General features: G+C 36.5%; 1 protein-coding gene across 7 annotated transcripts in view; it reads left to right on the forward strand.

Moving 5' to 3' along the window:
• MPDZ (multiple PDZ domain crumbs cell polarity complex component) overlaps positions 1 to 17,492 on the forward strand; it is a 170,091-nt gene that overhangs the window by 42,779 nt on the left and 109,820 nt on the right. For all 7 annotated transcript variants that reach the window (XM_047767639.1, XM_047767642.1, XM_047767645.1 and 4 more), the window contains exon 4: positions 17,170 to 17,379. In XM_047767639.1, coding sequence (XP_047623595.1) covers positions 17,170 to 17,379 — 210 coding nt within the window. The remainder of the gene's footprint in view (positions 1 to 17,169; positions 17,380 to 17,492) is intronic.

Here is a 17,492-nt window from a genome sequence, read left to right on the forward strand (position 1 = left end):
AACACCAGAGCAAGCTCTGCATGACCAAGTGAAATCTGCTCCCATCGTGGTGTGGACCTCCCAGTCCTGTCTGCCCTCAGGAAGTCCTCCTTTGCTTCAAAGAAACCCTGTTAGCCCCATCAACACTCCATAAAAGCCACACTGCCTCAAAAAAGATTGACCAACAACGCTAGCCCTCAGGAAATATTCCACGGCAGTGACAAGGCAAACACTGCCCGATAACGGAGAGTACAACTCCCTCAGGAGAAAGAAAACAACAAGCAAGATGAAGAAGCAGAGAAACCACCCCCAGTCAAACCAACAGGAGAACTCACCTAAAACAGTCTACAATGAAACAGATCTCTGCAGTCTGACAGACCTGGAGTTCAAAAGAGAAATAGTGAAAATACTGAAGGAATTAAGAGAAGATATGAACAGTAATGCAGATACCCTCAGGAAGGAACTAGAAAATAGAAGGAGGAGCCAAGAAAAACTAGACCATTCATTGGCAGAGATGCCAACGGAACTAAGGGCAGTAAAAACCAGAATGAATCATGCAGAAGAACGAATCAGTGATATGGAAAATAGAATAATGGAAATCACTCCATCCGGTCAACAGACAGAAAACCGAATCAAAAAACTGGAAAGCAATATAAGAGACCTATGGGATAATATACAGCGGGCCAATCTACGCAGAATAGGAATTCCAGAAGGAGTAGAAAAAGATAAGGGGATGGAAAATATATTTGAAGAAGTTATCGCTGGAACTTCCCAAATCTAAAGGATACTGGGTTCAAGATACAAGAAGCACAGAGGGCCCCAAACAAACTGAACCCAACAGACCCACACCAAGACACATCATACAAAAGTGGCAAAAGTTAGTGATAAAGAGAGGATCCTAAAGGCAGCAAGGAGAGAAAACAGAATGTTACCTACAAGGGAACCCCCATAAGAATATCAGCTGACTCTCTACAGAAACACTACAGGCCAGGAGGGAATGGCAAGAGATATTTAAAGTGCTAAAAGGAAAAGATGCAACCTAGAATACTCTATCCAGCAAGAATATCATTTAAAATAGAAGGGGGAATAAAAATTTTTTCCAACAAAACAAAACTTAAAGAATACAGCAACACAAAACCAGGTTAAAGGAAAAATATTGAAAGGGCTTCTCTAAACCAAAAAGAAAGGAAGGAAAGGGAGGAAAAAAAAAAAAAAAGAAGAAGAAGAGGAAGAACTAGGACTGAGGAAACCACAGTCAGAGAGCAGTCACTCAAATAAGCCAGCATACAGATTTAATCATGAACATGCTTCAAACAAAATAAAATTAAAAAGAAAAAAATAAAAAAGAGTCATCAAAACCATAAAATGTGGGCAAGGGATGTTAGGAAGTGAATAACCCATTTTGTTTGTTTGTTTGTATGTTTCTCTTCTTAATTTTAATATAGTAATGAAGTGTTTGAACTTACAGGACCATCAGGCTAAAACACACAATTATGGGAAGGTGTTAGCATACCTAAAAAACAGGGCAACCACAAGCCAAAACCAAATATTGCATTTGAAAAAAATGAAAAAAAAATACACTCAAGCAGATAATAGCAGGAGACCATCCAACCAAAAGAAAAAAAGAAAAAGAAAGGAAGAATGGAGAACCATAGAATCAATTGGAACACGAGGTTCAAATGGCAATAAGTAATCATCTCTCAATTATCACCTTAAATGTCAATGGACTGAACGCCCCAATTAAAAGACACAGAGTGGTTGAGTGGCTAAAAAGGCAAAAACCTTCAATATGCTGCCTGCAAGAAACTCACCTTAGGACAAAAGATACGTATAGATTGAAAGTGAAAGGGTGGGGAAAAATATTTCACGCCAGTAGACATGACAGAAAAGCAGGAGTCGCAACGCTCATATCAGACAAAATAGACTTTAAAACAAAAGACATAAAGAAAGACAAAGAAGGACAGTACTTAATGATTAAGGGATCCACCAAGGAGAGGATGTTTATATCAACATATATGCCCCAAATACAGGAGCACCAGATGCATACAACAAATATTAACAGACATAAAGGGAGATACTGATGAGAATACAATATAGTAGGAGACCTTAATACCCCCCTCACATCAATGGACAGATGCTCTAGACAGAAAACCAATAAGCAACAGAGATCCTAAAGGAAACAATAGAAAAGTTAGAATTAACTGATATCTTCAGGACACTACTCAAAAAAAGCAGAAAACACATTCTTCTCAGATGCTCATGGAACATTCTCAAGAATCGACCACATCTGGGACACAAAGCTAATCTCAATAAACTTAGGAGCATAGAAATTATCTCAAGTATCTTCTCTGACCACAATGCCATGAAATTAGAAACCAACCATGGGAAAAGGAAAGAGAAGAAACCTACTACATGGAGACTAAACAACATGCTACTAAAAAACCAATGGGTCAATGAGGAAATCAAGAAGGAAATTAAAAACTACTTGAAACAGATGATAATGAAGACACAACCTCTCAAAATCTATGGGATGCTGCGAAGGCAGTGCTCAGAGGGAAATTTATAGCAATACAGGCCTTCTTCAAAAAAGAAGAAAGATCCAAATGGACAACTTAACCCTCCACCTAAATGAATTAGAAAAAGAAGAGCAAAAAAGTCCTAAAGTCAGCAGAAGGAAGGAAATAATTATAAAGATCAAAGAAGAAATCCATAAAATAGAGACTCAAAAAACAATAGAGAAAATTAATAAACCAAGAGCTGGTTCTTTGAAAAGGTCAACAAAATTGACAAACCCTGGCCGACTCACTAAAAAGAGGAGAGGAAGAACCCAAATAACCAAAATTATAAATGGAAAAGGAGAAATCCAACGGATACAGCAGAAATACAAAAAACCATAGAGAATACTATGAACAACTATATGGCAACAAGTTGACAATCTGGAAGAAATGGACAATTTCTAGAATCTTACAGCCTGCCAAAACTGAATCAAGTAGAAACAGACCAAACTGAACAGACCGATCACTAGAAATGAAATGGAAGAGGTCATAAAATCACTCCCTACAAATAAAAGTCCAGGACCAGATGGCTTCACAGGTGAATTCTATCAAACATTAAAGAGGAATTGGTGCCCATCCTCCTGAAAACTCTTTCAAAAGGTGGAAAAAGAAGGAATACTCCCAAAGACATTCTGTGATGCCACCATCACTCATTCCAAAACAGACAGAGATACCACCAAAAAAGAAAACTATCGCCCAATATCATTGATGAATATAGATGCAAAAATTCTCAACAAAATCTTAGCCAACCGAATCCAACAACATACCAAAAAAATTATACACTGACCAGGTTGGGTTCATCCCAGGTTCCAAGGATGGTTCAACATACGCAAATCAATCAGATCATACACCACATTAACAAAAGAAAAGTCAAAAATCATATGATCGTCTCAATAGACGCAGAAAAAGCATTTGACAAAGTCCAACATCCATTCATGATCAAGACCCTCGCCAAAGTGGGTACAGAGGGAACATTCCTGAACAGAATCAAAGCCATTTATGACAAACCCAGAGCAAATATAATCCTCAATGGGGAAAAACTGAAAGCCTTCTCACTCAAATCTGGAACAAGACAGGGATGCCCACTCTCACCACTGCTCTTCAACATAGGTTTGGAAGTCCTATCCATAGCAATTAGACAAACCAAAGAAATAAAAGGCATCCATATAGGAAGAGAAGAGATCAAACTGTCACTGTATGCAGATGACATGATACTATACAGAGAAAACCCTAAGGACTCAACCCCAAAACTCCTTGAACTGATTCATAAATTCAGCAAAGTAGCAGGATATAAGATCAACATTCAGAAGTCAGTTGCATTTCTGTATACCAGCAATGAAATATTAGAAAAGGAATACAAAAATACGATACCTTTTAAAATTGCACCCCCAAAGAATCAAATACCTCGGAATACACCTGCCCAAGGAGGTAAAGGACCTATATGCCGAGAACTATAAAACTTTAATCAAAGAAATCAACGAAGATGTAAAGAAATGGAAAGATATTCCATGTTCCTGGATTGGGAAAATCAATATTGTAAAAATGGCCATCCTACCCAAAGCAATCTACAGATTCCATGCAATCCCTATCCAATTACCCAGGACATTTTTCACAGAAGTAGAACAAACAATCCAAACATTTCGATGGAACCACAAAAGACCCAGAATCACCAAAGCAATCCTGAGAAACAAAAACCAAGCAGGAGGCATAACTCTCCCAGACTTCAAGAAATACTACAAAGCCACAGTCATCCAAACAGTGTGGTACTGGTATCAAAGCAGACAGACAGACCAATGGAACAAAATAGAGAACCCGCAAATAAACCCTGACACCTATGGTCAATTAATCTTGGACAAGGGAGGCAAGAACATCAAACGGGAAAAAGAAAGTCTATTCAGCAAGCATTGCTGGGAAACCTGGACAGCTGCATGCAAAGCAATGAAGCTAGAACACACCCTCACACCATGCACAAAAATAAACTCCAAATGGCTGAAAGACTTAAATATACGACAGGACACCATCAAAGTCCTAGACGAAAACATAGGCAAAACACTCTCTGACATCAACCTCATGAATATTTTCTCAGGTCAGTCTCCCAAAGCAATCGAAATGAGAGCAAAAATAAACCCATGGGACCTCATCAAACTGAAAAGCTTTTGCACAGCAAAGGAAACCCAAAAGAAAACAAAAAGACAACTTACAGAATGGGAGAAAACAGTTTCAAAGGATGCAACTGACAAGGGCTTAATCTCTAGAATATACAAACAACTTATACAACCCAACAGCAAAAAAACCAATCAATCAATGGAAAAATGGGCAAAAGACCTGAGTAGACATTTCTCCAAAGAAGATATACAGAGGGCCAACAAACACATGAAAAAAATGCTCAACATCGCTGGTTATAAGAGAAATGCAAATCAAAACTACCATGAGATACCACCTCACACCAGTCAGAATGGCCATCATTAATAAATCCACAAATAACAAGTGCTGGAGGGGCTGTGGAGAAAAGGGAACCCTCCTGCACTGTTGGTGGGAATGTCAACTGGTACAGCCACTATGGAGAACAGTTTGGAGATATCTTCGAAATCTATCCATAGAACTTCCATATGACCCCGCAATCCCACTCTTGGGCATCTATCCGGACAAAACTCTACTTAAAAGAGGCACGTGCACCCGCATGTTCATTGCAGCACTATTCACAATAGCCAGGACATGGAAACAACCCAAATGTCCATCGACAGAGGATTGGATTGGGAAGAGGTGGTATGTATACACAATGGAATACTACTCAGCCGTAAAAAGGAATGATATCATGCCATTTGCAGCAACCTGGATGGAGCTAGAGACTCTCATACTGAGTGAAATGAGCCAGAAAGACAAAGACAAATACCATATGATATCACTTATAACTGGAATCTAATATCCAGCACAATGAACATCTCCTCAGAAAAGAAAATCATGGACTTGGAGAAGAGACTTGTGGCTGCCTGATGGGAGGGGGAGGGAGTGGGAGGGATCGGGAGCTTGGGCTTCTCAGACACAACTTAGAATAGATTTACAAGGAGATCCTGCTGAATAGCATTGAGAACTTTGTCTAGATACTGATGTTGCAATAGAAGAAAGGGTGGGGGAAAAAATGTAATTGTAATGTATACATGTAAGGATAACCTGACCCCCTTGCTGTATAGTGGGGAAAAAAAAAAAAAGTTGTACAATCAGGAAAAAATATATAGCTCAAGGATTTTTCCCAAATTGGATATACACATATAACCCCTCACACAAATCTAGGTACCAGCTAGGTACCTAGCTGGTACAAATCTATGTTACCAGCTAGCTAGGTAGAAATCTAAGTTACCAGCTAGCTAGGTAGAAATCTAAGTTACCAGCACTCGAAGAATACTCTCTGTGTCCCCTCACACAGTCCTAATTACCCCAAAGGAATCACTTTTTTCCCTCACCTATTTGAGACGTAATATATCATGTAAGTTTAAGCTGTATATGTAATTTTTCTTTTCTTTCTTTTTTTTTTTTGCCTTTTGTCCTTTTTTTTAGGGCCACACCTGCAGCATATGGAGGTTCCCAGGCTAGGGGTCTAATCGGAGGTGTAGTTGCCGGCCTAAACTACAGCCACAGCAATGCCAGATCCGAGCTGAATCTGCGACCTACACCACAGTTTACAACACCACAGTTTACACCACAGCCAGATCCTTAACCCACTGAGCAAGACCAGAGGTTGAACCCGCAGCCTCATGTTCCTAGTTGGATTCGTTTCCGCTGTGCCATGACGGGAACTCCATGATGTATGTGTAATTTTTGATACACATTGTGAAATGCTTACCACAGTAAAGCTAGTTAACACATCCATCCCCTCACATAACTAACTGTTTGTGTGTGTGGGGGGGGTGATGAAAACATTTAATATCTACTCTGTTGGCATCTTAACACTGTATTGTTAACTGTAGTAGTCATGCTGTATGTTAGATCCCTGGGATTTTTCATTTTGGAACTAGAATTTTGTACCCTTTGACTAACATCTCCCCATTTCCCCCACCCCCAGCCCCTGGCAACCACCAGTCTACTCTTTGTTTCTATGGAGTTTGGCTCTTTTAGATTCTGCACACAGATCACGTCAGACACTATTTTGACTTTTATCCCGTAGATAAATATTTGAATTTTCTATAATGCAATCTGAGTGTATATACTTTTTTTTTGTCTTTTGTCTTTTTTTTTTTTTTTTGTTGTTGTTGCTATTTCTTGGGCTGATCCTGCGGCATATGGAAGTTCCCAGGCTAGGGGTTGAATCGGAGCTGTAGCCACCGGCCTACACCAGAGCCACAGCAACTCGGGATCTGAGCCGCGTCTGCAATCTACACCACAGCTCACGGCAACGCCGGATCGTTAACCCACTGAGCAAGGGCAGGGACTGAACCGGCAACCTCATGGTTCCTAGTCGGATTCGTTAACCACTGCGCCACGACGGGAACTCCGTGAGTGTATATACTTTTGTACCTGGCTTCTTTGTCTTTGATTGCGTTTGTGAAGTTCATTTATGTTGTTGTATATAGCTATCGTTCTTTTTATTTGTATTTGTGTAAATGTACTAGAATATGATTGTCCTTTCTTTTGTTGATTGTAATCTTGCTTTTTTCCCTAGTTTTGGGTTATATTATAAATAAAACTGCCACCAATGTTCTCACACAGGTCTTTTGAGGTTCATAAGTGTGCATTTCTCTTGGGTATTTACTTAACGAGTGAGATTTCTGGGTCTTAAGGTATATATATATTCAGCATTTGTAGATTCTCCCAAACCGTTTTCCAAAGCATTTGTAGGTCTTTGCTCTTACTATACTATATGAAAATTCTCTTTACTCTGCATCAGGACTTATACTTTGTACTGTCAGCCTTTTCTCTTTTTCTCCCATTTTATCCACTCTAGGGATATCTTGTTGTATCATATTATTATTTTAATTTGCATTTTCTTGATGACTGATGATGTTGAGTACCGTTTTATATGCTTATTGGTCATTTGGATATCCTTGTTTGTGGAGGTTCTGTTTATGTCTTTTGACCATTTTTCTATTGTTTTATCAGTCTTTTTCTTGGCAAGGGTATTTTATATATTCTGAGTGCAACTTTTTGTTGAACATTTGTGTTAAAACTGTCTTTTTCTGCTGTGTTTTGCCTTTTGACTCCTGTAATTTTCTTTTGATAACTAGTTTTTAATAAAATTTTTATAAAAATGTATACCATCCAATTTCTGAAACATTATTGGAGGTTTATCTGTTTTATTAATCTCTTTTTCCCCTAAAAGAGCAATTTTTGGCTTTATTGAATTTATTTAATGTATTTTTTTCTATTTTTCTAAATTCTGGTTTAATCTATGTTATTTTCTTCCTTTTTCAAGTTTAGTATACTGTTTATTTTAGCCTTTTGATACAGATGATCAACTCATTGATTTTTTTTTTTTAAGCTTTCATTTTTTCTAATATATCCATCTAAGTTTATAAATTTCTTTCTAAGTATTGCTTTAGCTGCATCCTACAATTTTGGTATGTTTTATCTTCGTTGTAATTTGATTGAAAGTATTTAATTTTTAGTGTAATCTCTTTGATCAATGGTTTATTTAAAATGTACTGCTTAATTGACTACCATTTTACTTTTTGTTACCTTTTTCTTACTGAATTCTAGCTTAATTTACTGTAATCGGAGGTCATCTATATCAGTTCTTTGAGATTTGTTGACACTTGCTTTGTGAACTGCCTGTGGTTTGTTTAGATAAATTTTTTTTTTGTATTTGAAAAAAATTAAGCATTCAGTCGTTGAGTATATTTGTCAATTAGGTCAACTTTATTTAGAATGTTGTTCAGTTCATCTGTATCCTTAGTGATTTTTTTTTTCATTTTACCAATTAGGGAAATGTGTTATAATCTCTAATTATGTTTATGGACTTGCCTGTTTCTCATTTGGCTTCTGATTCCTTTTACCTTGCCTGTTTTGAGATTATCTGTCTAGATTAGTAAGATTGTTTCGTCTCTCTGTTGAATTGACTGTTTATAAATTGTCCCTCTTTATCTCTTAGTAATAGTTTTGCCTTAAAATTTATTCATTTAGCTGTCCCAGGCTTGTTTTTGTTAATATATATGTGTGGTGTATCTTTTTACCATCTTGGTATTACCACTTTTTCTGTATCTTTTTTTTTAAGTATTATTAACTTGTATCTTTGGTAAATAGTATGCATTTGAGTTTTATTATGTTACCCAGTCTTTTTTTTTTGCTTTTCTTCAGGGCTGCACCTATGACATATGGAGGTTCCCAGGCTAGGGGTCAAATGGGAGCTGTGGCCACTGGCCTACACCACGGCCACAGCAATGCTGTATCCTTAACCCTCTGAGCAAGGCCAGTGATGGAACCCTCAACCTTATGGTTTCTAGTTGGATTTGTTTCCACAGTGCCATGACGGGAGCTCCTTGTGTTATTCAGTCTGACAATTTTAGTCTTTTACTTTGAGTATTTAACCCCTTCATATTTAATGTAATTATTGATAAATTTCAGTTTTAATTTAACATTTTTGGTTTCTCATTTATTCATTTTTGCCTTTTTTTATCAGTTAACTTTTAAAATTTCATATTCCTTCTCTACTGGCATCTTATGCATACATAATTTTATTAATGTTTTATTGGTTACTCTAAAGATTATAGTAAGTATTCTTGACCTACTTAACTTAAAAATTATTTTGAGTTAATTATAGATTTATAGAAAGTTTTCAATGTGGTATTTGTGTAGTCCTATATAGAACTTCACCAAGTTTCCTATGGTGGTTACATCTTAATTGTAGTAAAGTATCATACCGTAAATCTGATACTGGTGCAATGTGTGTTAACTTTTTCTATTTGTGTCATATTTTTTCACTTGTATAGATTTTGTGTAACCATTACCACAGTCTCAGTATCTATCACCACAAAGGTGTCCTTTATGCTAAACCTTTATATTCATATCCAGCCCCTTACTCCACACTGTTCTTAACCCCAGCAACCTTTTCCATCTTTGTAATTTAATCAATTCAAGACTGTTATAAAAATGTAATCATATTATATGTGACCTTTTGAGATTGTCTTTTTTTTACTTGGCATATCACTCCAAGTTGTCATGTATATTAATATTTTGTTCCTGTTTCTCAGTATTATTCCATGGTATGGGTGTACTCACTGAGGGACATTTTGTTTATTTCCAGATTTTAATCTTAGAGTTGAAGCTGCTATAAGCAATTATGTACAGGTTTTTGTCTGGACATAGGTTTTATTTATTTATAAATGCCCAGGAATGCAGTTACTGGGTTATATGGTAAATATATATTTAGTTTTTTTCAGAAACTGCCAAAATCTTTTCCAGAGGAGCTCTACTCTTTTGCACTTCTACCAGCAGTGTATGGACACTTCATTTTCTCCATATTATCATCAGCATGTGTTTTTGTCACTATTTTTAAGTTAGTTATTCTGATAGATATAAGTGGTATCTCTTTGTGCTTTTAATTTGCATCTCTCTACTGGATAAGAGGCTGAATACCTTTATGTTCTCATTTGCCATCCATGTGACCTCTTTGGTGAAATGTCTCTTTGTGTCTTTTGTTCCTTTTTTAAATTGGATTTTTTTTAAGTACTGAGTTTTGAGTTTGTTTATATATTCTAGGTATGAGTCATTTATCATATATATATATGTGTGTGTGTGCGTGTGTGTGTGTGTGTGTGTGTATCTTATTTGATTCTTCTTTTACTGGTACTTTCACTACTTCCTGGAAATGAAAGGAACTTAGTACATTTCCATCCCATTTACCCTACTCCTGTCTTTAGTTGAACTAATTATTCAGGTAGTTCAATTCTACATGGACTTTAATCTTTACAGGTTTTAGATTATGTGTATTAAGCAATTTCTATTTATTTACTCAAAATGTTAAACTTTTGTGTGTGTGTGTGCCTCTGCAGTTTTTTCTGCATCAGGGAAATTCCGTCAGGGATCATTTTCTCTCTGCCCAAGAATTTGTCTTGGCATTTCTTTTGTACAAATCTGAAACAATGCTTTGTGTGTAAGTATGTGTGTGTGGGGAGGTGTTCTGAAAATGCTAGATTGTTACATTTAAAAAATTTTTAAGTTCTCTTAGCTTCCGTGTTTGATTGATTCTTTTAAAAAGTCAGATACCAGCTTTATTCTTCTTTGAAGGTAAGGTCCCTGTATGCTCTGGGGCTTTTAAGATCTTCCCTCTTGGTTTTCAGCTGCTTTACTGTGATACCCTGTGGTAGTCAGCCTCAAGGGTGGACACTGTAATCCTCACTTTCTGGTATTCATGCTCTTGTGTGCTACTTTCTTGAGTGTGGGCTGGGCTTATTGATTTGCTTCTGATTAATAGAATATGAATGCGGAGGAAGTGATGGTTTCTTTTTGATCTTTTAAAGATTTTCTTTTTTTTTTTTTAAACAGTGTTGTACACAGATTTTCTAATTGATCTCAGTAGAAAAGTTATTCTGATACAACAATTCCCAATTGAGTTTACTTTTATCTACAACTAAAGAAAATTTTTGTTTTCTTGGGATGCTATTACCAAAGCAGCAGCTCTCTTAGTACATCTCAAGTAAGTTGCTTGTTAGGTAAAAGGACACTGTCCGTTTCTCCTCTAATGCATAATGACTGATGCCCAGAGCACTGAACACTTGTTTGTTCAGATGTTTTCTTGTCTGTTTGCTTTTGTAAATGCACATTTTTTCAGAAACTCATTTTAGAGCTCTTTATGCCAGTCGTAATTATTTTATATTTGTATGGCCTTATTATAGAATATAAAATTTATGCAGAGATCTTTTTCTGTGTAAACTTATTTAAATTCATTTGAAAGACTACATAGATGAATTGATAAAATAATTCTTGGTGAATCATTTGTGTTAAATGAAACCATGAAAGCTGAGGAAAGATCTCATAAAAATTGAGATTTCTTTAATGAAATTATTTCTCAAGTGTCCAAATTCTTGCTCCACCTTTTAAAGAGGCTAAATTTGAGAACCAAAAAATCCATATTATGTGAGTGTGGTTTATAGATGAAAGAAGGTAGGGACCTCCCATACATGAAGATATTTGTGAATGACTATACAAAGGTTTTAAGTTAATAAAGGGCTTAAGATGTATATTTGTCCTTTTCTATGATTTTTGCTTTATCTGAACTTTTAGAGTAACTGAATCTTTTTACTGGTTCTGACTGCATCTTACTAGAGAGCTCCTGTTGTAAACACTGAGAAGATGTTTCATCTTCTCCCTTCACAAATAATTTGACAACTTTTTCATTGAATAGCTTACATTCTTCATTTATGTTTTAGGTGTTAACACTAATTAAAATCCATAAATTAATATATGTTTATTTACTTAGAACATAAAAGACCCTTTTAGATTAAAATAGCCAGAAGTTAAACAGAAAACATAATTATTTGGTGACTCTTGCTCATTTACTAGCAACTTCCATAAATTATACAGATTGTTTATCTGTATATAAAAATCACCAGATAGTTATGTTTTCTTCTGTTTACTTTATGTCTATAAACCAAGATGGGAGTCTAGTTCTTTTTATTAAACGTTTGTACTATGTTTGCTGTGAACAGACCTATCAAGGCAAAGAAGATACATTCTTGTTCTACCATGAGATTATAGTTCAAAAAGCTGTTATTAAAGCTATGGCAGGATCAAGCAGTACCTTTGTGCTTTTTCCTATGGGTATAAGTTTTCAAATTAAAAAACAAGCCTTTGGAATCATGTTATAATTAAACTATAGTTTTTAACCATTGTGATCGCTTTACTTTTACATCACATGTACTTAATGGTTGAGAGTAGATAGGAGTCACTGATATTGGTTAAACCTTTAATAATTTTGGAGAGGACAGTTGATATTCAGTATCCTATAACTTTATGTAACTTTACTCTTAGAATGCCTTTATACTTTGTCATACATTGTATCAGAGTTTCTTCTTTGCCAGTTAACTTCATATAGATAGACTCTTTGTTTTTATAATGTGACTCTTTCGTTCTGGCTCACTGTAACAAAACTCCAAATATTTTTTCCCTATGCAAACATACCATAGGCATTAGGTCCTGGTGTGTGGGATCCTCAGCCTGTCACAGATTTCATTATGCCATCTGCTTCAACCTGAATAGTGTATCTTCTGCCGGCAGACTTTATTGAAGTTGCCATGCTCAGATTAAAAAAAAAAATCAGGTTTGGCATAAGAAGCTTGCTTTTGAAAAATAATAATTGATTATGCCTGCTGTAGATTTAAAAATAAGCATTTGAAAGGATACCCAAAAACCTTGTCCTCAAACGCATTGATCTCTTTTTTTATCTGCGGTTGTAGAAAGCCAATATAATGGTGAATTACTGGTAACTCTGATAATTTATCGAGTTTCATACTTTATTTTTAAAGACACATAACAAACTCTTAGGCATGGATTGGTGACATATTGTGAAATATTTTGATTGTCTGTCAATGGAAGCTATTTACTAGTGTCTCGTTTCCAAAAATGATTTTCTGAATGATTATTTGCTGTTTGTATAATACAGGTGATAAGAACACCATGATAAAAAAAATCTAGGGCATGATCTCCCTACTAGGTGTGTGACTTTGTGTAATTTTGTCATTTGTAAAAGGGAAATAGTGATACTTTAAGGGCTTGGGGGAGATTAGATCAGAGTAGGTCCTTAAAAAATGCGTAAACATTTATTCTGCAAATGTATATTGAATACCAACTCTGTGTAAGACACTGTCCTAGAGAATGAGGATATAATAGAGAATAAAATAGTCAAACTCCTATACTGGAGAATTCTACATTCTAGTCTGTCTTCACAGATTGGGATGGAAGCTCCAAAACAGGGTGTCTGCCAGGTGATAATAAGCACCATGAAGGAGAACAGGGCAGGGCAAGCTCTCAGAGCCTACTGGTGGGTTGCTCCCTGGTTGGTGGCAGGGAGGGCTTCTCTGAGATGATGTGGAGTGCACTTGGATGAAATAAAAACATAAGCATTTAAACACTTGGGGGAAGGATGTACTTGGCTGCTAGAGAGAACGGTTTGAGTTTGAGGAATAGTGAAGTGGTCAGTGTAGCTGGAGCTTTGTGAGTAAAGGACAGAGTGCTGAGAGGTGAGTTCAGAGAGTGATCTAAAAACATCATTGGTATGCCCTTTCTTATGATTAATTATAAGTAAAAAGTTGCATTCTAGACACCCATTAGAAATGTGAAAGAATTGGCTCTTTGCACTGTTTTAGTGATTTTTTTAGCTTTAACTAAATGCTATTAGGCATTTTTTGTATTTATAATTTTAACATTAATATAGTTTTTTGAATTTTCTTTTTCTTTTTTCTTTTTTTATTACTCAATGAATTTTATTACATTTATAGTTGTACAGGGACCATCACAATGCAATTTTATAGCATTTCCATCCTAAACCCCCAGCACATCCCCCCACCCCCCCAACCTGTCTCATTTGGAAAACATGTTTTTCAAAGTCTGTGAGTCAGATTCTGTTCTGTAAAGAAGTTCATTGTGTCCTTTTTAAAAATTCCATATGTAAGTGATAGCATATGATGTTGGTGTTTCACTGTCTGACTAACTTCACTTAGCATGATAATTTCTAGGTCCATCCATGTTGCGGCAAATGCTGTCATTTCTTTCCTTTTAATGGCTGAGTAATATTCCATTGTGTAAATGTAGCATATCTTCTTTATCCACTCCTCTGTTGGTGGACATTTAGGTTGTTTCAATATCTTGGCTATTGCAAATAGTGCTATAATGAATGTTGGAGTACATGTGTCTTTTCAAGTTATAGTTTTCTCTGGATGGGTGCCCAGGAGTGGGATTGCTGGATCAAATGGTAATTCTATTTTTAGTTTTCTGAGGCATCTCCATACTGTTCTCCACAATGATTGCACCAATTTATATTCCTACTGACAGTGTAATAGGGTTCTCTTTTCTCCGCACCCTCTCCACCATTTATTGTTTGTAGGCGTTTTGATGATGGCCATTTTGGCCAGTGTAAGATGGTATCTCATAGTGGTTTTTATTTGCATTTCTCTAATAATGAGTGATGTTGAACATCTTTTCATGTGTCTTTTGGCCATCTATATGTCTTCTTTGGAGAATTGTCTGTTTAGATCTGCCCATTCTTTGATGGGGTTGTTTGTGGTTTTTGCTATAGGCCATCATGAGAAAGAAAAATGGAGCTGGACGAATCAGGCTCCCTGGCTTCAGACTATACTACGCAGATAAAGTCATCGAAACCATATGGTACTGACACAAAGACAGAAATATAGATCAGTGGAACAGGATAGAAAGCCCAGAATTAAACCCATACACCTACAGTCAACTAATCTATGATGAAGGAGGCAAGAATATGCTATGGAGAAAAGACAGTCCTTTCAATAAATAGTGCGGGGAAACCTGGATAGCTACATGTAAAAGAATGAAATTAGAACACTTCTTAACACCGTACCCAAAAATAAACTCAAAATGGATTAAAGACCTAAATATAAGACCAGATACTGTAAAACTCTTAGAGGAAAACATAGGCCAAACACTCTTCAAGATAAACCACAGCAATATCTTCTCAGATCCACCTCCTAGAGTAATGACAATAAAAGCAAAAATAAACAAATGAGAATTAATTAAAGTTAAAAGTTTCTGCACAGCAAAGGAAACCCTGAACAAAACAAAAATACAACCTATAGAATGGGAAAAAATATTTGCAAATGCAGTGACTGACAAGGGATTAATCTCCAAAATATAGTTTTATTTAAATATTACTATATATAAGTACATTAACATTTAATGTAATATTATTTAGTAATAAGTATATTATTATTATTATTATTAGATTATTTCACTCTGTATGACAAGCACACACAAGTAATTATAGAATATTTTTCCCAAATGACATTATCTCTTTTGTTGTTGTTTTTTAATACCACTGTGCCTGGGGTTAGCAATACTGTGTCCTTTGAGAGCATGGTCCTGCAGACTGGCAGCTCTGCCTAAGACTTGTGATCCCAACAACAAGGAGATAAGCTCCAAAAAACAAAGTTGGAAGGAAGAGTCCACACCAGGCTGTCCTTACCTCTGTTACCACCTGCACGATTAAGAGGTTCCCCCCTCAGGTTTAGTGCTTCATTAGAAAGCTGTTTTATTCAGGGTTGTGGTCTGTTACAGGGAGAAGATACAGATAAAAAATTAGCCTAAGGAAGAGACACAAAGTGCAGAGTTGGGAAGATTCCAAATGTGAAGCATGTTTTTCTCAGGACATGTTCCCTTCCCACACTCCATGTCTGACAGTACTTGTGATATCACCAGCTCAGGAAGCTCACGTGACAGTGGTGTTCAGAGTTTTTCATTTTTCTTTTTTCTTTTTTAGGGCTGCACCTGTGGCCTATGGAAGTTACTGGGCCGGGGGTCCAATTGGAACTGAAGCTGCAGGCCTACACCACAGCCACAGCAACATGGGATCCAATCTGTATCTTCAACCTGCCCTGTAGCTTGTGGCAGTGCTAATCCTAACCCACTGAGTGAGGCCAGGGATCGAACCCACATCCTCATAAATGCTGCTCGGGTTTTTCACCCACTGAGTCACAACGGGAACTACTGTTCAGAGTTTTTATTGGGACTTAGTTGCCTATGTGATTTACTTAATTTTGGAATTTGAGCTGATACCATGTGGCCTTGGAGCTCAGCTTGAATAGCAAAGACACTCCTAATCAGGGAAATCCCAATGGTTTAGAACTTACCTCCTGGGACCTAGGGACAAAGCCAGTCAGGCCTCTTTTTCCGAAAGACCAAATTCTTCTTCTTTATTATTATTATTATTATTTTTGTCTTTTTGCTATTTCTTGGGCCGCTCCCGCGGCATATGGAGATTCCCAGGCTAGGGGTTCAATCAGAGCTGTAGCCACTGGCCTACACCAGAGCCACAGCAACGCGGGATCCGAGCCGCGTCTGCAACCTACACCACACCTCACGGCAACACCAGATCCTTAACCCACTGAGCAAGGGCAGGGACCGAACCCTCAATCTCATGGTTCCTAGTCGGATTCGTTAATCACTGCGCCACAACGGGAACTCCAAGACCAAATTCTTTACTGCATAAATTGTTGTAAGAATTCAAACAATATAGAAAATAAACGGTCCTCTAGAATCCCATGGGGATGACTAGTGTTCTATTGATGGTTTGGTATATATTCTTCCAGATGTTTAATACACATGCAAACATTTTTTGAGTGTACTTTGAATCAGACTAGGCTTTTTCACTTAAGAATGTGTCTCTGGGTGTATATTTTGTGTTTGTATTTTAATGAGCACCTTGAAGTTTAACACTGGGAGATAATTTTTAAAACTTTTCCACCTAAAAAGTAGTGCTGCATTAAACATTCTTGTATATACATCTTTGTGTATTTTTCTCATTTTTCTCATTGAAATAAATTTCTTGAAATAGAGTTGCTGATTAAAAGGATATGGATATTTTGAAATTTCATATGTACTTCATTATTACTTCTCTTGGGATATTTTCTGTGAAACAGTTTATAGAATGTCAACGTTGTTAATATCTCCATATTACTCCTAGGTAAACATTGCAACTTCAACAATTTCAAATGTCGAATATGCCCACATTCCACATCTCAGCCCAGCTGTAATTCCTCCCCTGCAAAATGAATCATTTTTATCATCCTCAAATAATGGGAATCTGGAAGTTCTTACAGGATTGGGTACTGAACACATCAATGGGAAACCTGCTTGTGATGAATTTGATCAACTAATCAAAAATATGGCCCGGGTAAGAGCATTTCTTCCTGTTGGTTACCATAGCATGTATTAAGAACATAACTGAGCCGTGGATAATTTAAAGAATATTTATACATTTTTAGATTCTGTATGTTATATACATAC

The sequence above is a fragment of the Phacochoerus africanus genome, chromosome 2, assembly GCF_016906955.1.
Source record: "Phacochoerus africanus isolate WHEZ1 chromosome 2, ROS_Pafr_v1, whole genome shotgun sequence".
NCBI classification, from domain to species: domain Eukaryota; kingdom Metazoa; phylum Chordata; class Mammalia; order Artiodactyla; family Suidae; genus Phacochoerus; species Phacochoerus africanus.